Raw genomic sequence first — 26,339 nt, forward strand, 5'->3', positions numbered from 1 at the left:
AGCAGTCAGAAAGTCACGGGGCTTCCTGGATACGAGGTCAGATGACCAAGGGCTCTCCCAGGAAAATACCCTGAGAATCAGTTGGACAGCTACAGGCGTTACTGGCTCTTCTGGGGCACAGCTGACGTGCAAGGACACCCTCCACATGGGGTCCAGAGCCACGTGTCCCTGAGCCCGACTGCCCCAGGGTGGTGGGAACTGTTGCGTATCAGGCTGGTCAACTGTATCACTAGGTCTCAACCAACCTGTCTCCGTGGAAACCTAAGTCCTCAGGGATAGGCAGGACCTCTAGGGAGCAGTGAGCTGACAAGGACAGAGGTGGGGAGGCTTTGTCCCCGAGGGAGAGTTGGGGACTGAGACCTGGAGAGCCTGGGGAGTCCCACTCTGAGGAGATATGGCTCTGATGTTCCCAAACCCTTTAGACATGTTCTCTGTTCTTTTCTGAAGGCTCATGATGCTTCTAGCAGTGGGAAGCTTATCTCAGTTTCATGCTTCTCTGATAGGATGAACTGACCCTTTTATTCACTATTCCACATCGAGCTGCAAACCCATCAGATGGAACCACGTGATCATTGTGGCCACCAGCTGACCCCACAGCCACCTTGTGGCTCCCTTGGACCCACCCAGGAATTTCTGAGCCTTCTTTATGGTGAGTCTTGTGGCCTTTTCTCCCTCATTGTGAATCCTCCTGCCAATGAGACATGCTGTGAATGTTAACAAAAGGAAACCTCAACTAAAATTGGAGTCTGGAAGGCCCGTAGAGGGAGCTCTCATGCCGTGTCACTCATCATCAATTACCCCAACAGGAAGAGGTCATTTACTGACCCCAAACAGGAAGTGCAACCACTTTACTACCCCAGCTGGAGGAGGGAAGACTTCCTTCCTGGCCAGCAACAAGAAAAAGAAAATAGAAAGAGCTAATAGAAAATTCCGCAGTTTAGCCAATGAGAAGCCATTGTCACCTGAAGTTTCACTTTCCTCCAGTGAACTTTCATTTTTTCCCTTGATGATGACTTTCTTTCCCTCTTTACTTTAAAAGCCTTCTGGGACTTCCCTGGTGGTCCAGGGGCTAAGACTCTGCTCTTCCAATGCACGGGGCATGGGTTCGATCCCTGGTCGGGGAACTAAGATTTCCACATGCCATGTGGCGTGGCCAAAAAACAAAAAGCCTTACATGTTGTGTAACCCGTTGGAGTATCTCCCTTTCTATCAGATGAGATGCTGCCTGATTCATGAATCGTTTAATAAAGCCAATTTATTCAAACCTCAAAGTAAATCTTCAAATTTACTCAGTTAAATTTTGTTTTTTAATACATTGGTGGCATTCAGAGGTGGCCACTAACAGCTGAATATGTATCCCTCCAGAAATGTTCTGTATAAAAATATGTATGTGCACTTTTCTAAGATCCACTCTTATGATTCCTCTTGCTAACAGGATGATTTTATGATTAAATGCTTATCTTTTTAAAAAGAAAAAGATAAATATATTGGTGGCAGTGATGGGATCTGAAGCAAATTTCTGATAACATTTGGGACAAGGAGAAACAGGTGTGGTGCCCACAACTCCTTTGCGTTCACTGTCTTTCTTGCCATTCCTGAAGGTTGTTGGTAAGCTCCTCTTGGTTTGAGCTCCATTCTCTTTGATTGAGTTTGTGCTCGCAATCTAATTGGCTTTCCTTTACAGGGCAGGTCAGTTTGGCTGGTAGAGGATTCTCCCTGAGGCCAAACCCCTAGCCTTTCAGAGGGAAATTCCCAGGACACAGTAACATCTCTTGGTTATTGCCAGTATATTTTTGAGTGGTAAAGCCTAGCCCCTAATTTTGTTCCCTGGATTCCACATTGGGCACTGCTGGCAGTGTAGTCTGCACTTCCCCATCTGTTTGGCATCAGCCCTCAGTTTCCATGCTTGGAACTGTTGGTGGCGGCTATAGTTCTCCATTTTGTTAGGCATCAGTTTGCAGTCCCCATTCCTTGGGATTTGCTGGTTGGATCTTTTTCCTCAGTCCAAGGATCCCTGGGAATTGGTGGTGGTGCATACCAGGCCTTCTTTTGGCCAGGACATAGTAACATCTCTTTGTTACTGCTGATATATTAAGGCGCAGTTCTTTTGTGTGTTCTTTTGGGTTGACAAAGGCTAGCTAAGGAAATGAGATCCTTTATCACCAAAGAGTTGAGAATGCCAGCTTCTGGCACACCTGCTTATTTTATTTTTGAGAACTATGGTCCTGGAGGCTGTAGATATTTAGAAAGATGGCAAAATTATACTAATATTGATCTAGAATTACAATGGTCATTGTGGGGAATGTTCCAGTTAGACAAGATTGTTCATTTGAGGAAAACACTGGAGAGCAAGGGTTCCCAAATTGCACAGGGAGAATGAGATGCCTGCTTTAATTGGTATGTAAAAGTTTACAGAAGGTTTCAAGATTCCAAAATAGCTTCGTTTAGAGACTTAGAACAAAAAGCTAATGAAAAATTAAGGAGACAAAAGGTACCTGAAACAAAAGACCATAGGACGGATGTGACTGCAGATTTAACTCCTACTGTCCCCCCCTTTCCTTTTTCACCTGAGTACTCTTGTTTTACTCATTTTCTGTCTGAAATACTTTTCTATTCCCAAGAGAATATTTAACAATTGCCATTTAAAGTAAAACTAGCTGAGGTTGTAGGTGAGCCCCCTCAGGTGTCCTTTACCCCTTGGTCAAAGACTGAACTGAGAGCTATAGTCAAAGAATTCTCTAAACCTAGGGAGGAACTCCCAACATTTTTTGAAGAATTTAGAGTCACTGTCACGGCCTATGTCCCCAAACTGCTAGATCTTTATCCGCTTGTACACATGTTGGTAGGACTGGGGGAAGCCCCAGAATGGACGCGGGAAGCAAAATGACATATCCCTAGGATGATATTCAAGATCCTCAACCTAAAAAGGCTTGCAGAATAACAACTAACCTTTTATAAGCTATTCCTAAAATCTTCCCTGCTCACACTTGGTCTATTATTAATTGGCCTAATAATGATTGGCCTGTTATTCACTCATACAAACAAAAGAGGGGTGAATCTGTGGAAGACTTTAGAGCCAGTTTGTAGGCTCTCTTTTTACAGCATTTGGGGTTGCAAGCAACAAAAAGGCCACTCAGCCTACTTTAACTGCCCTCTTTGTAAATGGATTATCTTCTGAGATTACTGGATTGATAAAAGGGCAGAAAATAGGCTGGGAGGCTGTAGGCCTGACTGAACTCCTGACTATAGCTGAGCATTTTGAAAGGACCTTGGAGCAAGATCACAAACAGAAATCCACCAAGCTCATAGCCTTACAGTTACAACAGCTCTAAGGCAAGAGACACAAAATAACACCTAGGCCTCCCCCATTACAACCTCCTAGGGGTCCATGATCAATTCGATGACCCAAAGTTGATGTTTCATTTGTAATCAGTGAGGACACTAGAAAAAAAGGTGTCCTCAAAGGTCCTATGCAAACTCTTCACAAATGCTCTCGTATCTGTCTCAAAGGGAGGGCCCCCCCCATGACCCTCTCCCCTAGTTGGCAGAACTCCAGAGGGTCTCTGGTAAACTATTACCATCAATTACCTTAAACAGCCCAGAGGAAAATAGAATGAAAATTGATGAAAAACTGCCAAATTTCAGTTGATACTGGAGCTATGCTTTCTACTTTAAACCCCACTCTCATATTTTACTTTGAAATCTACATTAAACCCTAACCCTAACTGTAAACATAATTACCTAACCCTTTAACACCCTATCCCTAGCCCTAACCAGAGCTGTGCTTTCTAGTCTAAATCCCACCCTCAAAGAACAACAGGTCCCTCTGAGTCAAGAGGATGTTTCCATAGTGGGAGTACCTAATAAAGTTCAGAGAGAATTTTTATCTCAACCAAGATTCCTTTTTGCCATGCAGTATAGCCCCAGTTAATCTATTCGGTAGAGATCTCTTTTCTAACTTAAAAGGGCCAGTACATTTTGCCTCCAGTGGAGATCTCACCTTAAACTTTCCTGATCAACCTGAACCTGATTATTTATGTTCCCTACAATCTGTCCTGGACATAAAAGAGGAAGTTCAGCAAAAGTTCTCTAATTTGGTGGAGATGCCTGCAAATTTGGGGGCTACTTCTGACAGTGTTAACATCAGAAGAATAAAAAAAATGCAAACCTATAAAGATTCAGATAGATGTAGCTAAACCTCTCCCTAGGTTTCCTCAACAACTATTAAAGCCTGCGGTCATACAAGGTCTCACACCTGTTGTAGAAAACTTAATTTCCCGGGAGGTAGTCATTCCTGTACTCGTCCCTGCAGCATGCCAATCTTGCCTGGTTGGAAACCTGGCAGGATGGCGATTTGTCCAGGACTTGGGAGCTGTTAATAAAAATAGTTATTCCCTGTTTTCCTGTTGTTCCAAACCTAGCCACCCTTCTGTCACAAGTTTCAACTGACTTGGAATGGTTTACTGTTGGAGACCTTTGTTCACCTTTCTTCAGCATCCCGGAGACCCAACAGCCAATATCTATCTGCCTTTACTTGGAACAATCAACAATATACCTGCACTTTTATGCCTCAAGGGTTCACTGGGACCCCTTCTTTTTTCTCCCAAGTACCTCACCAAGATTTAAGTACCCTCTAGTTCCCTGAGAAATCAACCTTTTTACCATATGGAGATAACCTCCTGCTGTACTCAGCTACTGTAAAGATTCCATAAGGCATGCATAGAAGATTCCATTGATTTGCTGCAACAGTTAGCTGAGAAAGAACACAAAGGAAAAATTACAATTATCTCTAGACACTGTTCATTACCTAGGACATAATCTAAGCACTGAAGGAATTCAGCTATCTCCAGAGAGAATTAGGCTGATACAAGAATTTCCTAGACTCACAACTAAGTGCTAGCATTGTGGATTTCTAGGTTTAGCTGGTTATTGCAAGCTCTGGGTTCCAAATTTTTCTCTTTTACCTCTTCCACTCTATGAACTTATTAAAGATTTAGTTCCTGAATCCTTTGCTTGGGAAGATAAACATAAGCAGGCTTTTATAAGGCTAAACCAAGCATTGCAAGAGCTGCCTGCCTTAGGGTTACCCAAATGATCAGGTTCAGGTTGATCCGGAAACTTTAAGGTGAGATCTCCACTGGAGGCAAAATATATTAGCCCTTTTAAGTTAGCAAAGAGATCTCTACCTAATAGATTAACTTTAGGTTATTCAAAGCCTTTTACTTGATTTGTGCATGAGTGGCATAATCAGGCCCCGCGGAACTATGTGAGCATGGTAGTAAACATAGGCCTTTTGCCTATTATAGCATGCAACTTGAGTCAGTTGCTTATGCCTATCTCAGTTGTCTTAAGGTTATAGCCACAACTGCAAATTTAGTGGAAGCCTTGGCAGATTTGACTCTAGAAAATGAAGTTTATTTGCAAATTCCACACATTGTCCACAGTCTTCTTAACTCTGAATTGACAACGTTTCACTGCAAGTGTCACTAGCTTCACTTCCTGTGAAATCCTGCTTTCACCACCTAATCTTTATCTTAAACTTTACAACATTCTCAATCCTGCTACACTACTACCTCTGTCTCACAAAGGTGAGGACCATGACTGCAAGGTAACAGTGTCCCATGGGAATTCCCTGGTAGGCCATTGCTTAGGACTCTGAGCTTCCACTGCAGGGAGCGCGGGTTCGATCTCTGGTCGAGGAACTAAGATCCCACAAGCCACGTGGCGCAGCCCAAAACAAAAACAAACACAAAACACAAAAACAAAACAAAGAGAAAACAATGTCCCATTTTGTGACACCGTGTCCTGAGTAAAGATGTTACCAAGCCCAAGCTTGCTGTGCTTGCCGCACGACAGGCCAATAAGTCGGAGATGAGGTGTTGAGGCAAGGAATATGACTTTATTCGGAAAGCCAGCAGACCGAGAAGATGGCGGACTAAAGTCTCAAAATAACCATCTTATCCGGGTTTGGATGCCAGTTTGTTTTATAGCACAGAGATGGGGAGGAGATGAGGAGGTAAAGTAAAAGGGCCATAAGTTTTGCGAATATCCCCTGGAATGGCCAGCCTCAGGGAGGGGATGTGTTAATTTCTTCTTAATTGCAGCCATCCACAGGTGGACAGAGTCCGTATGTTTCCCTGAACAAAGGCACTTTGGTTTAACATTCAGGCAGAGGAACAGGGTTCCCCGAGGCAGGCCATTATGTACAGACAGTATCCTTTTAGTGAACAAAAGCAGTGGAAGGCAAAGGTTAAAGTCAAAGAAACAGATCCAACGTGTAGTCAGATTTGGCTCCTCCCTGTTCCAATTCCCTACTGTCAATGTCCATTCCACAGTCTTGTGGAAAAAGGGGTGACGGCCCTTCTAATTGCTTCGTCAGATGGAACTTTCCGGGAGTGTCCACCATCGGTGCCAGTGTTCCAAACGTTGTTTGTTTTTTTTGTTCCTCTCTGGAAAGTGTCTCCTTTACACCTGTAGCCTTAAAAAAATATTCTCAGCCTAAAAGTTGAGAGTTATGATCTATTTGACGGGAATTTTGAGAGCTCCAAGCCTGGGAAGCAGCATCTCAAGTTAAGGAATTAAGCAGTTTTCTATGTATGGGAAGATGCAAGAGTCTGGGCTCACTGAAATCCTTCATTTGATATGTACCTCAGCTACCCGGGGCCTGTATCCTATATTCTCCTATCCTGAGTTTCGTCAGGGCTCACCGGCTCACGTTGGAGGGCTGCAATCGCTAATGACTGATGTGTCAGGCAATATTCCATTTCTCAGATCCTCTCCTCTTGGTCAGGATTTTGACCAATATTTGGGAGACATTTCAGGATCAAATTTTGTCCCACGGTGCTGGGAGGCTTATCCCAGGTCAGGGGAGAATTCTTGATATGCCACTCCAGGTGCTAGTTTTTGGACTAGGCCCTATTGATAATTAAAGATCCTCTGGATCCTCTATCTAATTATGATCCAGGAGACATTTTCCCTTGTTGCTTCCTCCCATACCTAGAATCACACTATTACAATTATTTTATGTTATAAATGTGATCTATTTCCTCAAGATGTTTAGCCATAGAAGTATTGTTGGAGGCCTGGTTACATACTGGGTACTGTAAGAGACACCAATCTTATAAAATAGACAGGATATAAGTAATGCAGCTAGTAACGTTAACAAAGACACAGTGCAGCAGGGAGACACAAAGAGCAAACAATCTGGAAACAAAGAACAATGATCAGTATAACTACTTGTAATCCAGTTGCAATAGCGAGCGACCAGAGGTACCATAACTGAGTTAGTGAGCCATCCGCTGTTTCAGTGTACCAGCAGTGCATACTTAGACATGCACGGCTTCATCTTTGAGACAAGCATACGCTACTGGCAGGATCAACCAGGTAGAGAGAAAAAGATAAATGTTTCAATTCTGCTTACAAGGGTATAATTTAACAAATTACTGTAAGTCATAATTAGTTTAAGGGGAGACTTTTGCTTACACCTGGAAAACACAGATTTAAAACAGTCATTTTTCAGATAGAAACCATAAAAATTATAACCATAGTCACCAGTTTACCCAGTTATGTGCAACTAATCGTTTTTGTTAACAGCTTTATGAAGCCATCAGGTTTCCCATTAGAATTCTTCAAGATCTTACCCAGTTCACCTTTATGGTCTGAAAACCAGAAACTTGTATTTATCCGAAGGTCCCTTCTATAAATCTTCTTGAAGAGGAAGCATTTTTGCAAAGGCATCAGAGTGAAACCATAACTGTGTACAATGACGAAAGACTTAAGAAGACACTTTTTTTTTGGGGGGGGGTGTAATTCAGATTTTATTGCTTATTATGTCATTCCATACAACTTTAGGTAAACACGTTGAGAAAATATACTGGGAGTATTAAACAGATGATGGCAATATTGATGAAAATGTTCAAGTGTTTTACATAAGGTAGTTAAGAGGCACCGCTGCCACCATCATCCTCCCCCCGAAATTTGTACATTTCGTGTAAAAAGAGTAAAAATAGTTCATTGGCATTTAACTAGCATTATTCCTTGTAATCTATGAACCACGATATGCCTGAATAATTTCAGAATCTTCAGAGCAAAACAAAGCATTTTCTTCCACTAGCAGACATAGCAGTTTCCGTTTCTTTAAAAAACAAGCAAACAAATCAGCACAACAAAATCTATACACACAACCCCAAAACAAAAAAGTTGGCATATTCCAGTGGTCCGGAATTTTGACGTTTCTATCGCATTAATTCAAGAAATAAAATGTGATTCAGCATTTTAAAATGAGACAAGCTTCTTCACCATAGTTATACTTACTTTATAATTGAAACGATTTAACTGAAGCCAATGTTAACCCAGCAAAAACCATGGCTATAACTCAAACTACTCTTTTGATAAAGAAACTTCTTTAAAAGTTAACTATTCTTTAAAAACTCAGACCCGAGCTGCACAGGTGTAATTGAGGAACCAACAACTGACTCTTCCAGAAACCACAGCAGCAGTTCTAAGTGTTTTTGAAGCTGGGGAGTATATACAGAATCACTGTAAACGGCACATACGCATCAGTAACTTCCTGCTAAAACAGCATTTGAAAGACTTCTATGTCTATTTTTACAAAGATCAGTGGGCTGAGACATACATTTGGCTACTTGAAAAGAAACAAAGAGAAGGCACGTTTAAATCTGATTACGATGCAGTTGACAAAGTAACGTGGTTACTGCGGTGACATGCAACACTTTCCGATAATAAAGAGAATTCTGACTGGTAACATTTTACCAGGACATACCAAATTTTAGGAACTCCATATAATCTGTAGAATACCTGTATCATTTGGCATACAATGTAACCTAAGAAGATTTATTGCTTATTTGACAACACTTCCCGTGTAATTCAACATACCAAGTCAACCGAATTAGTTAATATCTCTCTTTGGGATGTTTCAGGGGCGCTTTGAAGCACCCCAAAGTTAGCTAGAGCTCAAAGGAACTTCATTATAATTTGATTTGGGAAGTTTTGTCCGAAAAATAAGAAAAGGGTTTCAAACAGTCAGGATCACATGTCACTGTGAAACAATAGTTATTCAGTTAGCCAAAGGAACAATAAAAGATTTCAAAGGCAAGTACAGAACAGATCTCTGAAAAGGTAGAAAAACTTAAAATCTGGCATCAAAGGCAGTCCAAAATCTTAAAAAACCTTGTCTTCTTAACAGAGAGAAAAGCGAAATTCAAGTTTTGCACCAGCTTACTTTTAAAATTTATTGACTCAATTAAACTTATTTTAAACTTAGTCAATCCTGACCACGTACAGAACTCTTTTTTTCAGGGTCCACTTTCCATAAACCTTCTGTCACTTATTTTAGCACAATTCTGACTTTCAAGTGGTCAAATATCTGGAGAGACTAATTTTAGATAGACCTTCCTAAAAGATAAGTAGTTGAAAAAGTTCACCTAAAGCTCTTATTTCATTTGCATTTTCTTTCCTTAAAAGTTTCTTCACATCAGGTTATTTCCTTGCTGACAAATTTGCAATAGATATAACAAGATTTTATTTAGCTTATATTAAACCTAGGCACAATAAAAGTATTATACTTAATGTTGATGACTCTAACAGCATGTCTATATTAATTAGATCAACAAACGACCGTTAGTACCAGGTCTTAATTAATACTGACTATTTCCCAGTTCACATGAACCTGAAGCTCATTTAGCTCAATTTCTCTTGTATTTAGAATAGTTTGGTTTGTAAGTGCTCACTTTTCTTTAAGCCAATTAAATAGAGCTCATCCACAAATCAACCTCAGCAATGTTATCCAAAGACAAAGACACATACAAGGACACAAACATACAGAGACGTCATAGTTGTCCAAATTCCATAGTTGTCCAAAATTTCCAAATTTCAGCAGGGAGTCAGATACAGCCATGTGAAACCCCTCAGTTTACAAAAAGAGGTTGGATTCAAATTAGGTTTCTGACAGATGGAAAAAATCAAACTCACTTGTCTAGATGGCTGAATTTTTACAGAAAAGACACTTAGGTTTTTTATTTATCCTTGATAAGTCAATTTCTAAATTACTTTACCCTCTTTTAAAAAGATGCATTTTAAAAAGATGGCAGAGATGAAGGTTCCGGAGAAGACCAGAAAGGACGTTTGCATCTCAAAGATACAGGCAAGTTTTTCCTAGGATGACTTTGTTTCCCCTTTGTTTAATATTTACAAGCCTCTTAAGATAAACAGGGAGGGTTTGGGGAGTGGTATCTGTTGGAGAGTCAATCAACTCGTTCCCCACTGTCAAAGTTCCCTGGGGCTCCTGTGGGGAAATTAGAATGGGGCGCCTCAAGTCCAAGGGCGTCGCCTGGCCTCTTATAGGTTGTCAGCACAAGGGAAATTGCCCTGCTGTGGAAGTGGCTCCCGGTCCAAATTGGGTGGCCTGTGGAGTCTTAGATGGTGATACTAAATCCGGCTCCTGTGCTCTGGGGGTTAACACAGAAACTTCTATTTGATCCCCGTGGGTAGGGGAAACAGGAGGTGGTGAATATGATGGCGGCATGGGGGGAGGGTGGGCAGTTGGAACAACTGCCGGTGCAGCTTGCTGTTTTGCAAAACACTTGTAACTGCGAGATCCTATAAAAGTTGAGTGAGCCATTCAGGGGCTACCGCTCTTCTGATCCTGTATTTTGGGTCCGCACCCTATTACAATAGTATATCATGTGTTTCTTAGTCATAGGCTCAGGGCTATGTTTCACCCATTTATCTAATATAGGCCCCAAAGGGCTCTCCTTCAGGGTAGATGGAGTATTTCCCATTGTGTACACCAAAACGCAAAAGACGCAAGCAAACTCTGGCATCAGTGCACACCAAACCAAGACCAAAACCAACGAACCAGTTCCCAAATCGGTTCTGAGGGGGTGTAGTGGTGTAGAGAGCAGCCGTCTGGTCCAGAAGCCCACAGGCAGCTAGGAGGAGCTGTGTTAGTCCAAAGGCTCCGGGACACATAGTCCATTCTCAGCCCAGAAGGAGCAGCCAGGGGGAACCAGTGGGAGGGCTTGACTAACTGACCTTTGTGCCTGCTATAAAGCTTATTGTTTAGCTCTTCGCCAGTAAAATATGGAGGGTTTGTACGTGGCTGCATAAATGGGTCTACGAATGATGGACAAGTGTGGTATTTGTTGCCTCCGGAGTGTGAAGAGACCTAAGTAAGACGAGTTGGGCTTGCTACAGTGTGTTGGGGGGCTGAATAGTTAACAGCTGAGGTTTAGCTGCAAGAGGAATTTCCTGGCTTTTAGAGGATCAGTTAATGCCCAGAAATGTAATAGTTGTGGAGAGCCCTTGAATTTTCTGTGGGGCAGTAGCCCACCTGGATGTTATAGATGGGTCACCAACCATGTTAGGGCCTCGTGCACCAATCTCCTGAGGGGCTCTGGATTAGAACATCAGTATAGTGCCAGACGGTGCAAGGGGACACCAGGTCTTGCCAGCAAAGACTGTGGGCAATAGCTGGGCTGTTAAGATAGCCAGTAGGCAGACAGGTTAGAACATACTGGGTGCCTTCTGCAGTAAAAGTAGACTGCAGCTGGGACTCCTCAATAACTGGTACTGAATAGAACATAATAGCTAGATTGTCACAGCAAAGTAATTCCCTGGAGCCCTTTGGATATCCTTAATTACCTGGACAGTGTTGGAAATGGGAGCCTTAATAGTGGGGATCAGCATTGATATTTCCGTAGTTGCTTATAAGGCGCCACTCATTAATAGCAGGCTTTAATAGCAGCCAAATGGGGGAATTGAAAAGGAGAAATGGTGTGTTTAATGACTTCTTCTTGTCCTAAATTTTGAATTTTGGGCTGCAATCCCACAGCCCCCTGTCATACATGTTATTGGGGGATATTTGCTGTCTTAGGTGGCAGTCGTATGGGCTCCCAATATTCAGCTTCCACCAGGAAGACCAGGGATTTGGGTTTGTTCCAAATGGCGTTGCGGTACATCAAGGCATCCGTAGCTGTACCGGGAAAGGGTAGGGCCAAAGGGGCTACCACCACTACAAGATGTTTAATAAAGATTGTTTCAGTAGTGACAGTCAATGGAAGCTGAATGCTTTCCACTCCCCTGACTATTATGCGTTGTAATCTAACGTGTGGCCCTTGCTTATAATTGAAGGGTTTCCCAGGAAGCACTGTAATTTGAGCTCCAGTTGTCAATGAGAGCCATAAGAAAAGTTGTTTATGTGTGTCCCAAGGATAATTAGAGAAGTATATGGGCAGTTGTCCCAGAGGAGGGCCATGCTCCAGGGATCTGCCAGGTCCCTAAGGCAGAGGCCTTGGCAGAGGTCAGGGTACAGGATTCGGAGAGGTGACAGCTGCCCATCACTCCAGTCTGCTGAAGAGTCTGTAACGCCTGAGCAAAAATTTCTACCTTGTGCTTGGGCTGTCCCAGGGTTACGTCATTAGGGACCCCGATCTCCAGAGCTGCCAATACAGGGAGGTCTGTTAGTCATCCCATGAAGGATGGAGCTGTGTGAAGCACCACCCCTTGGTGGAGACCAGTAAGGGTCCCAGAAGTCCCTCTATCCCTTAAGGGTCCTCTGTTGGGTTCCTGGCCGATGGGGCAGCGGGGCCCATGTGCCTTTACTGGCAAGTGAGATTTGGGGCTTCAGAAAAATTATCTTTCTCATATCTAGCTACAACATGGATGCAGTCCAATGCCTGTTGTACTGTATCTGACGTTTCTTTGAATTGTAACAGCATGGCTTTATAATTAGGGGGAACACAGTTCTCCCCCTTCCCTTGGAGAAAGTTTTTCTAGAAAAATTTGCATTTCTATCATGGTGTAGTTACATGTCTCTGTTTCTTGTTCATGCTGGTCATCCGATGTTTTGGTGCAGTGGATGGTGACAGGGAATACCTGGAAGGGAGTTTTCCTCTTCCCTGACTCATATGCTGCCACTTCCCGTTTAGGGTGTCCCAGTCAGCCTCGGTGGGGTCAAGGGATGATTTGCAACAGCAGCAAGAATTGCAGCAACATAGGAGGCACTTACCTCAGCGGCATTTGCCCGCTCGGGGTGCCATGATGCCTCTGGTAGAGCTGCCTCTGTCATGGGTTAGGGCTGTGTGGGGAACTCATGGATGTATGTTTGGGGTATAGGACGGTTTGGGGTAATAGTAAAGCTGTGTAGAGACTGTGTATGTGTGATCTGGGGAGAGATGAGGGGCCTGAGTGCCTTTATGAGTGTACGGTTGGTGTAGCATGGTGCGGCTGGGTGGTGGGGCTGGTTCTGGGTGTTTTGAGGCTGTGTGTGCAGGCATTTGAGAAGAGGTAAGGGTATGCATTTTAATGTTTTGTGTGTTGGATCTGTGTGTATTCAGAGTATAGGGGTTATACATATGCTCATCCTGTAGGGTAAGAGTTTAGGGAGTGTATTTTTGGTGTGGAGGAATTTGCAGAGATTGGGGTTGTCAGTGTAAATTGGGGTTGCTAGCTGTGTGTGTATAATCAGGGGATGTGACAGAGGCTGTTTATAGTATCTCAAGAGGGAGATGGGTGTATGTTTGTATTGGGGGTGTGAGTTCATCATGTGTTCTGGGGGGAGTATTTAGGAGAAGGTTGGAAACATTGTGTCTCTCTGATGGTATTTTGTGTTTGTCTCAGCTTCTGAGGCATGGTACATACGTGGATGTTCACAGCTGTGGGGGGACTGTATGTGTTATATTTGGATTTTGGGTGTTGTGTCTTATATTAAGAAGTATGTGAGTTTGGTTTGAATGTATTTGGCTATTGTTGAAGGGTTTGTGTGTTTGCATTGGGGGGTTATATGGGGTTGGGTGGATTTTTGTGAGATATGAGGATTTAGGTGTTTGATTATCGGGGGCCGTTGGGGGTGTGTTTTTGTATTCAAGACTGTGGCTGTGATTTTATTGGGGTTTGTAGTGCATGTATACTGGAGCAGGAGGGTTCTGGGCACACAGGCATCTGCTTATAGGTAGGGAGTTTGTGTGTTTGAGGATGTTTGGAGCTCTGTGGGGCTGTGTGATGGTGGTACAGGTGACTGTGGGCAGGTGGAGTGTGTGTTGGGCTGGAAGGGAAACTCGAGGGCATGTTGGTGACTGTGAGGCGTCCATGTGAACTCCCACGTGGACTGACCTTTGTTCCTTCTGATCTTCTATGGCTTGTACCCATCCTGATCTTCTGTGGCAGCTACTCCCCTGGAATGGTCAGCAATACTCTGCTCATTCTTAGCCAGATGAGTCAGGAAATGTCACTTCCTCTGGCAGCTGGATGTGTGTCTTGCAAGTGAGTGGTCCTGGAGTCCAGGGTGCAGGACTGGTGGACAGATGCAGAGTGAGGCTGATTCCCATTCCCCCATGAGCCCTCTCCTCAGTGAGGTGGCCAGGAGGTCAGGGCTGTATCTCCAGAGGGTCAGACATGACCAGTCCTCTCTAGAATGTGCTGGAGGGGCCAACTCATTGAATGGACCCGGCCAAGAGATAAACAGACCCCGAGGACAATTCCTAAGGGAGAAATCTATACCTACCCATCTTCCACTTTCTCCTTTGGATGGCCTCTACCACAAGGTAAAAGCTAAGCCCCCTCACACGGCCCTTCTTGGCCTGGTCTTACTGACCGGCCAGTCTCTCCCCACATCCTGGCTCACTCTGGCCCCTCTGGTGATACCAGCATGAGACCCCCTGCATGTCAGTTCTCACCTCCTTGCCTTGGCCCATGCTGCCCTTGCTGTTTGTCCTGCTCTTCCTCCCCCAAGGCCATGAGTCACCTTCTCCAGGTGGGAAGGATCCACTGAAAATGCAAATTTGGGTAATTACTGCATCACCTGAGTCTCTAGCACGTGCCAGGCACTATGACGCTTGCCAAATCCATAAAAACCCCACAAAGCGGATGTGCTATTAGTTGCACTTTGCAGGTGATGAAGCTGAGGTTCAGAGGTGAGCAACCGTGACCAAGTACCCTGTATGTACCAGAATATCAATCAGACTGGTCAACGTATCCAATAAAGCCAAACATTAGTCTGATCAGGACGCCTAGATGCCAGGCTGTAAAGGCGCAAAATATGTCCCAGCAAGAGAAGGAGCAGTGCCAAGTACCCCAGCAAAGAAGCAGAGTTCATATCCTGCTTTCTTAATCAAAATAGCTGCAGATCAACCCACAGTTTCCTACTCTGTTAATAGGAGGAAAATACCAATGTGCGTTGTCCTATAAAACTACCTTAAAATAATATGTATGATCCCGAGTGCTTTGGTAATGACCCCAAATCATCATCATGAAGTTGGGCTACTTCTTCAAACACTGCAAGTCTTACACACTGGCATATAGAATCTGTCAAGTCAGTTCTTTGGGTAATGATGGTAGATAGAAGTGGCCCAGAAGGACAGAAGACAGAAAATAGAGCAGAAACTATTTGTCCAGAGGTGACAATGGGTCATAGCCAAGGTTCAAGCATTACTAGGGAGGTGGTGAAAATAGTAATGGGCATAGAGTGTAATAAGTCAAGGATATCTAATGTAGTTTCCAATGAAAGTTTGTGAAAGACATATAACTAAAAAGATAATAGGCTGGGAGGTGAAATAGTACAAAACATTTGATATATTTTTTACAAGGATAAAAGAAGATAGAAATGAACATTAAAGAAGTAGGTCAAATAGAAAAACTGTAAGATGGTAATAACCTCACAATATGATGAGGCAACTTAGATTTATTTTGTTTAAATAAATTGGTAGCCTATATTTAGAGTAGTTTTAAGTTTAAAGAGAATTTGAGCAGAGTATAGAGTTCCCATACACCCCCTCACATCTATTCCCCAAACCAGTTTCCCCTATTATTAACGTCTTGCATTAGTGTGGGGCATTTTTTACAAGTGATGAGCCAAAGTTCATACATTCCTATTAACTAATATCCATAGTTTACATTACAGTTTACTCTGTTGCATATCCTATGGGTTTTGATGAATGTATGACAAGCATTGACCATTACAGTATCATACAGAATAGTTTAAGTGCCCTACCTTTTCCAGGATGTCATATAGCTGAAATCATACAGTATGTATCCATTTCAGTTTGGCCTCTTTCATTTAGCAATATGTGTTTAGGGTTCCTCCATGTCTCTTCCATTTAGTACTCTTATAGCTCAAGCTGCCATAACATAATACTATAGGCTTAGTGACTTTAACAACTCACAGTTCTAGAGGCTTGGAAGTCTAAGATCACGGTGCTGGCCAATTCAGTGCCTGGTGAGGGCTCTCTTCCTGGCTTGCAGACAACTGTCTTTTCACTGTGTCCTCACGTGGTGGAGAGAGACAGAAAAAACTCTCTGGTCTCCTCTTATAGGGGCACTAATAGAGCCTAATCCTCATGACATCATTTAATCTAATTACCTGCCAAAGGCCTCATCTCCAAATACCATCACTTTGTTAGAGCTTGAATATATGAATTTTGGGGGGACAGAATTCAGTTGATAGCCTCATTCTTCTAACAGTATAAAATATGACGAATAAAGAAAGCTCATCATTAAATTATCTCTTTTCTAGAGTTTCTGTCCCCATGTAGTTATCAACTCCTGGGTAAGATAGCCTAGGAAAGCAAAATTTTAAAAAACACATGAACAAGTTTTTTTGAATCTCAAAATGATTTGAAGGCAAGAAACAGTGTTTGAGAGAAAATTGGGGAACCTTACTTGCATAAGAAAAGGTGATATTCCTGTTCGGAGTTGAATGCCATTTTGGAGCCAGTCAAGCCAGGCTGAGGAAGCACATTCTAAGCAGAAGCAATAAAATTGTGTGCAAAGAGCCAGGCTTGTTCTAGAAATTAAACAAGCCCCACTGTGAATGTGGAAGAGTGAATGAAGGGATGAGAAGCAGGATAGGTGAATGGAAACTAGGTTACAGAGGCCTATGAGTACAGATGGGCATATGCATGTAAGAACACTACTCATGGCAGGGAAAGAACCACCTGGATGTATCAGAAGGAACAAGTTCTTAACACTCACAAAGGGAAAAAAAAAAAAGAAAGCCTGGTCTTCCCAGCTAGAATGGAAAACTGTTTAATACATGAGTATTCAGAATAGTTTTCAATCCTGAAATGTGGGGAAAAACTTAACATGGTCTAAACATTACTTGGGTTCCACCTAAAAAGCTTAAAAGCAAGACTCAGAAGGATAAAATTATTTTTAAGTAATTTAACTGCATCCCAAAACAAAGTTCAAGAATATGTACAGAAACACTAAAATATTTAGCACCAGAAAAGGAAAATCTACAGTGACTGTCATCCAATAAAAAAATTACCAGGTATATCAAGAAGCAGGAATATAGAACCACAATGAAGGGAAAAAACAACCTAATTAAAACTGACCCAGAAATAGAAAAATTAAAGCATTAGTAGACAACAAAACTAAAGTAGATATTATAATTATATTTCATATTTTCAAGAAGCTACAGGAGGTATTAGACATGTAAAGGAAGGTATTTTTAAAAAAGCAAATCAAAATTTTAGAGATTAAAACTAAAATAGCTGAGATTAAAAGTACATTGGGTAGAATTGACAGTAGATTAGACATTGCAGAAAAGAATTAGTTAACTGAACAAAAAGCAATATACATTATTCAAAATAAACACACAAAGAAAAGAAAAAAAACTTTAAAAAGATATGAATATCAAGAGAATGGGAAGTCAAGTCATAGATGGGGAGAAAAAATTTGTAAAAGACAAATCAGATAAAGGATTGGTATGAAGATATACAAAGAACACTTACTGCTTACCACTAAAAAAAGAGGACAACCTAATTAAAAGTGGACAAAAAATCTAAACTGACACCTCAGTAAAGAAGATATAAAATATCAAATAGGCATATGAAAAGATGCTCAACACCTTATGTGTTTGGAGAACTGCAAATTAAAACAACAATGAGAAACCACTATGCAGCTATGAAGAGGACAAAAATTCAGAACACTGACAACACCAAATGCTGGTGAGGAAGCAGAGCAATAGGAACTCTCATGATTGCTGTAGGGAATGCAAAATGGTACAGACTCTTTGGAAGACAGTTTGGCAGTTTAATAAAAGAGTAAATATACATTTACCGTAAAATGCAGCAATCAAGCTCTTTGGTATATACCCCAAAGAGCTGAAAATTTACGTCCATACAAAAGCTTGCACATGAATGATTGTGGCAGCTTTGTTCATAATTGCCAAAAATTAGAGGCAACCAAGGTGCCCTTCCATAGATGGATGGATTAAAAACAAACAAACAAACAAACAAAAACCTGTTCCACATTCATACAACGGAATATTATTCAGCAATAAAAGGAAATAAACTACCCATGAAAAGACATGGAGGAACTGAAATGCATATTACTAGGTGAAATAAACCAATCTGAAAGGGCTACGTACTGTATAATTCTTAACTATATGATATTTTAGAAGGCAAAGCTATGGAGACCGTAAAAAGATCAGTGGTTGTTGGGGGTTTGGGAGGAGGAAGGGAAGAGTAGGTTGAATAGGTGGAACACAGGGGATTCTTAGGTCAGTAAAAGTATTCTGTGTGATATTACAGTGGTGGATACATGTTGTATTAGTCAGAATTCTCCAAAGAAGCAGAACCTATAGAATACATGCATGTGTTTGTAACAGGGAATTAGCTCTTATGATAATGGAAGCTGAGAAATCCCACAGTCTGCCATCTGTAAGCTGGAGACCCCAGAAAGCTAGTGATATAATTCAATCCTAGTCCAATGGCCTGAGAACCAGGGGAGGTGGTGATATAAATTCCAGTCTGAGGTCAGGAGAAGATGAACTATCTCACCTCACACCATGAGGCAGGAAAAAGGGGCAAATTCTTCCTTCCCCCAGCTCTTGTTCTATTCAAGCCCTCAACAGACTGGATGATGTCCACCCACATTGGGGGGGGGGGCAATCAACTTACTGAGTCCACCAATTTCAATGCTAATTTCACCTGGAAATTCCCTCACAAAATATACCCAGAAATAATTTTTAATCTGGGTCCCCCATAGCCAGTTAAGTTGACACATGAAACTAATCATCACAAGTCGACCCTGTGTCAACATGACACCCATATGCATCTCCTCAAATCTTACTTAATCCCCAAATAAGACAATAACAAGGTCTTAATTCCACTTAATATAATACAACAATTCTGAGTCCAATCAAAATACACTAACCCTATCCCCAGAAGAGGAGGTAAATCCTTGTGATATAACTTAAAGTACTATAATGTAAAATTAAGAGTACTTACATATTATGATATAAAATCAATACAACTCATGTTACATAATAAGGGAATATGAGAGAGAAAAAACAAATACACACTTAACACAAATATATTCATAGCAAAAAAAAAATGGTGTACTCATGACAATTACAGTCCTGGTTTCTGTAAGTGGTCAGTTATAGCTGGTCTTTGTAACTACTTTCTTCTACCCATTCTGTATTCTTTCTATCTTCAGCAAGCACCTCAGCAGATCGTGGTTCTTCCCTGGTGGGTGACCAAATCCTTCCTTCTTGAATAGTCTGGGTCATTAGTAGCCCTGCCTAGACTGGGTTGTTGTAGTTTTCCACTGCTTAATCAAAGAACATGGTAATACTAAGGGATGCCTTAAGCGATCTACTATATCCAGATACACTTTTCCTTACTTCCGTGTGGAAGAGTAGTCCACAAGTAGTATCCTTGTATCAACAAACACTTTACTTTCCTTCTTTGTCTGTTGATTCAGAGGCATGAGGAGCCCAAGGTAGCTGGGTGTTAGTCTTAACTCCCAGTTCTTTGGAATCTTTGCTGTGTCTCCTGGTAGAAGCATTTTCCCCTTTGGAACTCAGACCAGCAGAGCATAAGGTCACAGGAACAAAAAGCAAAAATTTGATAGTGGGTCACTAGGGATAATACTGAAGAGTTGAAAATAACTCTTCTCATTTTTGTCCCTTAAAATTCCTGGACCCGAGAATCCTGGCTATGGAAGAAAGAGGACCATATATTGGACTCCAATTCAGAGCATATACAACCCTCTGGAGAACCTTGCCCTGGGACAAGCAGAGGTATTGTCACATAGGCAGCCCTGTAACTGAGTCTTCAGAAGGCCATTCCACCATTCTATCCAGCCTGCTGCTTCAGGTAAGACTAGTGAATTCCAAGGGCCCATTGCCTCACTTCATCTGCTGTGAAATGTATTCCTTGATCTTGAGCAATGCTTGCAGAATCCCATGACAATGATAAGTCATTCTGTAAGATCATGGATGGTAGTTACGCAGAAGTGACGTATGCAGGAAAGGCAAATCTGTACCCAGAGCAAATGTCTATTCCAATAAGAACAAAATACTGCCCCTTGCACAATGAAAGCTGTCCAGTGTCATCAGTCTGCCACTGACTAGCTGGCTGATCACCCGGGGAATAACAACATATTGAGGGCCCACTGTTGGTCTCTGCTGCTGGTTGATTCTTTTTGATTGGGAATTCAGTAGTGGCTGTAGCCAGGTCAGCCTTGATGAGTGGAAGTCGATATTGCTGAGCCCATGCGTAACCTGCGTCCCTGTCACCATGGCCACTTTGTTGATGAGCCCATTGGGCAATGACAGGGGTGGCTGGGGAAAGAGGCTGACTGGTCTCCACAGAACAGGTCATCCTATCTACTTGAGAATTAAAATCCTCCTCTGCTGAGATCACCCTTTGATGATGAGCATTCACATGAGACACAAATATCTTCATGATTTTCAACTATTCAGAGAAATCTGTTCACATACCTCTTCCCCAAATCTCTTTATGACCAACTTTCCAGTCATGCTTTTTTCAATTCCTGACCACCCAGCGTGTCTGACCATTTCTCCTTCCAAGTGTTTCTCCCTCAGCCAGGTGCATGGCCTCAAGTTCTGCCCACTGGGAGGATTTCTCTTCACCACTGTCCTTCAGAGATGTCTCAGAGAGGGGCTGAGGGCAGTAGCTATCCACTTTTGGGTAGTGCCTGCATATTGTGCAGAACCATTTGTAAACCAGGCCTGCCTGAGTCTCCCTCCGTCAATTAATAGTAGGGAAGTCCCCTTGACGTCATAGGTGCAGGCTGGGAGAGAAAAGGTAGTGTAGCAGAAGTGAGGACTGTGGGCCTTTGAGCTCCTTCTTCATGGAACTTACTTGTGCCTTCAAGACCTGCTCTGGCCTGATCACATATATGCCACATCCATTTGACGATGGAGTGCTGCTGTGCATGGCCTCTGTTATGGCTTGGTGGTTAAGATTCCACTTAGTTCATGCTGGGCAGCTCAGGTCACATGGTGACTTGATGGCCCAAGGTTAAGTGTTCAGTCTCTACAAAGTTCAGTAGCAGACCTCTTGTTTCTCAAAAGGAGACTAGTTACCAAAATGATGGAAGGGCCTTGCTCCACAGTTCTTAAGGCCTGTGCTTTGATTCACCTATGCGGGCCTTCAAGAGGCTCCAGACAGCATCCTTATTTGCCACAGACACGTCAACACCATTGTGTCTTCTGGATCTTATGGCCCAAGTGGCAAAGCAGCTTGCACTGCAGCCTGGACCTGTTACACAGCCTTCTCTTGTTCTGGGTTCCAGCCTAAACTAGCAGCTTTTGGAGTCACTTCATTAAAAAGTCTGGAGTAGCACATCCAGATGAGGAATATGTTGCCTCCAAAACCCAAAGAAATCACTAAGAGCTGTGCCTGTGCTTTGGTTGTAGGAGGTGTCAGAGACGACAACTTATCCTTCACCTTAGAAGGGATATCTTGACATGGCTCATACCACTGGGCCCCTAGAAATCTCACTGATGTAGGAGGCCATGGCATTTTGTCTTATCTATTTTCTGTCCTCTGACACATAAATACCTTACCAACAAATCTAGAGTAGTTGCTACTGCTCGTTCACTAGATCCAACCAGCATAGTGTCAGCAGTGTAATAGACCAGTGTGATATCTTATGGAAGGGAGAGTCAGGTGTATTTTCTAGCAAACTAAATAATGGCATCAGGCTGGAAAGTTGATATACTCATGAGGTAGGACAGTGAAGGTGTATTACTGGCCTTGCCAGCTGAAAGCAATCTGCTTCTGGTGGGCCTAATGGACAGGGATGGATAAAAAGGCATTTTCCAGACCAAATCCATAAACTTACATACCATTTACCAGGGTGAGTGTTAACTTTCTCAAGCAATGAAACCACATCTGCAACAACAGCTACAATTGGAGTCACCACCTGGTTAAGATTATGATAATCTACTGTCATTCTCAAGATCCATCTCTCTTCTGCACAGGCCAGATAGGATGTTGTAGGAATCACCACCCCTGCCTCCTTCAAGTCCTTGATGCTGGCCGTAAACTCTGCAGTCCCTCCATGAATGTGGTATTAAATTTTATGTATTGTTTTCCTAGGTAGAGGCAGTTCTCCTGGCTTTTACTTCGTCTTTCCCATCATAATAACCCTCCCTCCACAGGTCAGGGAACAAATGTGGAGAATCTGCCAGCTGCTAAATATGTCTATACCAAGTATACATTCCAGAACTGGAGAAATAACCACATGATTGGTTTGGAGAACCATTGGGCCCATGGTGAGACAGAACTGAGCTAAAACTCCATTAGTCGCTTGACTTCCATAACCTCTACTCTGACTTTTGGGCCCCTGCAATGTTTTAGATCTCTTGGAATTTGTATCATTTCAAAGCCAGAGTCCGTTGTTCCCCAAAAGGTCTAATAATTTCCTTTTCCCCAATGCACAGTTACTCTGGTAAAATGCCAAACATCATTCTGGGGAAGACTGGGGCAAGAATTGACAGTATCAACTTTCAGAGTGCCCTGGGGTCCTTCCTCAATGGGGCCCAGCCTCTCCTTCATTCCAGGGGTTCGGGATCCATAAACTGGCTCATGTCTAGGAATGTATTGAAGGGATGTGACTCTCTGTTTTTATGATTTAGGTTCGACTTTTATTCACTTGACCTAGAACTTTTCTGCTTATACAGAGAAGTACAAATTTAGTAGGCTTCCTATCTATTTCACTTCTAGGAACACCATGATCAATTAATCAACACCGTAAGTCAGCATGAGTCAGACTATTCTGATTGCTGCTTTGACTCTGCTGTACATTAAGGCAACCATGTCCACTTTGCCTTCAGTGGTTGAATATTGTCACTTGGCCCCTACCACCTCAGGATTCAATTACCCTCTTTGCATTTAGGTTTTCCAATGCAGTGACTGCATTTCCCACTGTGAGGTCTGATCTACAGAGAAAGCAACCATAGAGTATTCAAGGTGTCAACTGAAAAAAAATGCGCAACTTAAAAGTTGAAAATTATGTTGCATTTGGAACCTAACTGAGGACTTAAGCCTGGGATACAGCCTCTCAGATAGCTCTGGGGACAGTTCCAAAGAGAAACAGAATATATAGGAGTTTTGCCAAAAAAACCCAAGTAATCAAACATCAAGACTTTCCTGCTAATTAAAGGAAAACCAGACATCTCAAGTTAACGATTTTAACACTTTTCTATGTATGGGAAGATGTAAGAATCTGGGCTTAATACAATTATTCCTTTGATATGCACCTAAACTATCTAGGGCCAGTATCCTGTTTTTCTACATCTTAAATCCCCTCAGGGTGCACTATCAGGGGTGGCTGCAGTGGCTGGTGGCTTGGTGGCTGCAAGATCCTTTGTTTACTGGTATGGCAGGTGACATTCTTTGTCCACAAAGGATATTGGGGATCCTCTCATAGATTTATTCCTCACACTATTGATGGAAGGTAAAACTTCTGGAACCCCCCAGTCAGGTGAGCAGGTTTTAAGTGACAAATCTACTCTAACATTCCTCTATCCCTAAGCCTCTGAAGTTCTTCTCTAGCTTAAACGGAGGCAAGTCCAGCATTTCCAGGGTACTCATGGGGGGCCACCTTTTGGCCTATGTTTCAGCCAACCAACCAACAAAACTGCTAGAGCCCTTTCTAATTCCTCAAGCTGCAACAGTAAATGCAGAAGCCCTATTTAGTGAGCCCATACATTCAGCCTCCTTCAACCTTATAAGGAATTCCTTCTTCCATTTTCCCACACCTTTAGTACTTATTCCCACACATTTCCCAAGATTTTGTCTGTGTAACTTAGAAAATGGAAGTCATTATTTTGGAATGTAATGCACTTCCTCATGAGTCACAGATTGTATCCCACCTTTAGGGACCTGCTGAGCTTGAGTCTAGTTAAAGGTCCAGAAGTAAGGTGGGGTGGTAGGGGTGGGTCCTGAGGAGACTAATAATTATGTTACATGACAATTGCGTCAGGGGAGGCTATGACCCTTTCCTCAGGCAATGCAGGGTTAATCCTCTCAGAAGGAGATGGAAAGGCTGATACCCTGTATGTAGAGAGGCCGCTTCCACTGGGGTTGAGGAAGCCATCTCTGCTGGGGCTGGGGAGGCCAATACCACTGGTGATAAATGATTCATCACAGTTTAGGGGCTCAATATCCCCAGCTTCATCAGGATCTTCCCACAGGTCCCCATCCCAACTTATAAGATCCAATTCTTTCCCAATCAATGCCCTCACATTGATTCAACAGTAGATGCCCTTCAAAACTGGGAGTTCAACTTGCATTGTAATTCAACCAGTTGCACGATGAGGTTCTGTGCTTGATTTCCAGCCCTGTAGCTACAGGAGACAGTGGTCTCCTTCAGGGCACATGGTCATTTATGTGGCACTTGAGCTGGGAGTTCAAATCACCAAGTTCATCCTTTTCTTTCAGTGACATAAGAAGCAACAGAACAACATAATTATATACACTGGTTTTCCAAAAATGTTCAAAAGTATCATATACGTTCATCCCAGAGAAATTAAATTTTATGTCCATGCAAATATCTCTACATGATTGTTTCTAGCAGCTTTGTTTGTAATAGTCCCAAACTAGAAACAATAAAAATGTTCTAGAATAAGTGAATGATTAAACAAACCGTGGTACATTAATACTATGAAACACTACTTAACAGTAAAAAGGATTAACTGCTGATACATGCAAGTACTTGGATGGATCTCAAAAAACATGCTGGGTGAAAAAAGCCAACATTTGAGGTTGGTGTTTGAAGGTCACATATTATATGAATACATTTATATAGCATTCTCAAGATGACAAAGAAGGAGACAGATAAGTGGTTGCCAAGTTTTAGGGATGGTGCATGGGGGCCAGGGTGGGAGGAAGGTAAGTGTGACTATATATCGGGGTAACAGGAGGGAGATCTTTGTGGTGATGGAACAGTTATGTATCTTGATCTTGGTGGTGGCAACACATGTGATAATATGGCACACATATACCTTGTAGCAATGTCAATTTCCCAGCTTTGATAGTATCCTATTGTTACATAAAATGTAACCAATTAGGAAAACCGGATGAAGATTACTTGGGGCTTTACTGTCCTATTTTTGCAACTTCCTGTCAGTTTATAATTATTTCAGAAGAAATCATTAAAAAAAGTAACGTGTTCAAATAAGAAAAAGTCTATGTAGAAGTGTTTTTTTGAGGGTGCTAAACTCTTCAAGACAACTTCAACTTTCAGGCAGTCATTTTATCATTTGTAACATAATAAGAGAAGCAAAAATTGTATTAGGGACTATATCTTGGGGAAAATTTCATGTAATTTTTGACACACTGTATTAGAAACATTCGTTTCTGCTGAATAATATTTGCTAACTTTTGAGTTAGGTTAACCACAGGTAGATAAGTCTAGTAACCAATGAATAACATTAACAGAAAGGCAGTCTCTTAAGATACGTGATATCATGCTCTATGGATTTTTTCATTAATTTAGACAATTTTGTAGAGCTCCGATGTCAAGGTAAGTGACAAGTCCAAAGCTGCTGAAACCTAATGAGAATTACAAGAGGTTACATGGTAAATTGTGGCCAACCGATTCCAGTGGTCCCCAACTTTTTTGGCACCAGGGACCAGTTTCGTGGAAGACAGTTTTTTCCACGGAAGCAGGGGGGATGGTTTAGGCAGTAATGTGAGCTACAGTAGCGGGCGTGATTCAGGTGGTAATGCAAGCAGAGTGGAGCAACAGATGAAGCTTCTCTCTCTCTCTCTCACCCACTGTTCACCTCCTGCTGTGCCCCCTGGTTCCTAACAGGCCTCGCACAGTGGGTTGGGGACCGCTGGATTAAGCGATGAAAATAAAGAGTTACAGAGCTGGTATAGAATTTAAAGACTTCACAGTGACATATTGTTTGAGAGACTCTGAAGTGATTTCGTGGTGTTTCCAAGTTTGCTGGGGACTGGGGACCAGGCCTAACCCAGACTATTTGGTCCCTGTACCGTGATCTTCCCTGAGAGCCAGGCTCTGTTGCTTTCCTGCACACTCCCCGCTCTTTCCTC

At 42.3% G+C, this 26,339-nt stretch overlaps 1 protein-coding gene across 4 annotated transcripts in view; it reads left to right on the forward strand.

The window, feature by feature from the left end:
- The first annotated feature begins 344 nt into the window (after positions 1-344).
- Positions 345-26,339, forward strand: part of LOC309633338 (contactin-associated protein-like 3) — a 281,195-nt gene continuing 255,200 nt past the window's right edge. Inside the window, exon 1 of one of the 4 annotated variants that reach the window (XM_082402042.1) lies at positions 345-649. In XM_082402042.1, the coding sequence (XP_082258168.1) occupies positions 556-649 (94 nt within the window). In that variant the 5' untranslated portion in view covers positions 345-555. The remainder of the gene's footprint in view (positions 650-26,339) is intronic. The other 3 variants (XM_082402044.1, XM_082402041.1, XM_082402043.1) reach the window with 3 other exon arrangements.

This window comes from Balaenoptera borealis, assembly GCF_965194805.1.
Source record: "Balaenoptera borealis genome assembly, chromosome: 8".
NCBI classification, from domain to species: domain Eukaryota; kingdom Metazoa; phylum Chordata; class Mammalia; order Artiodactyla; family Balaenopteridae; genus Balaenoptera; species Balaenoptera borealis.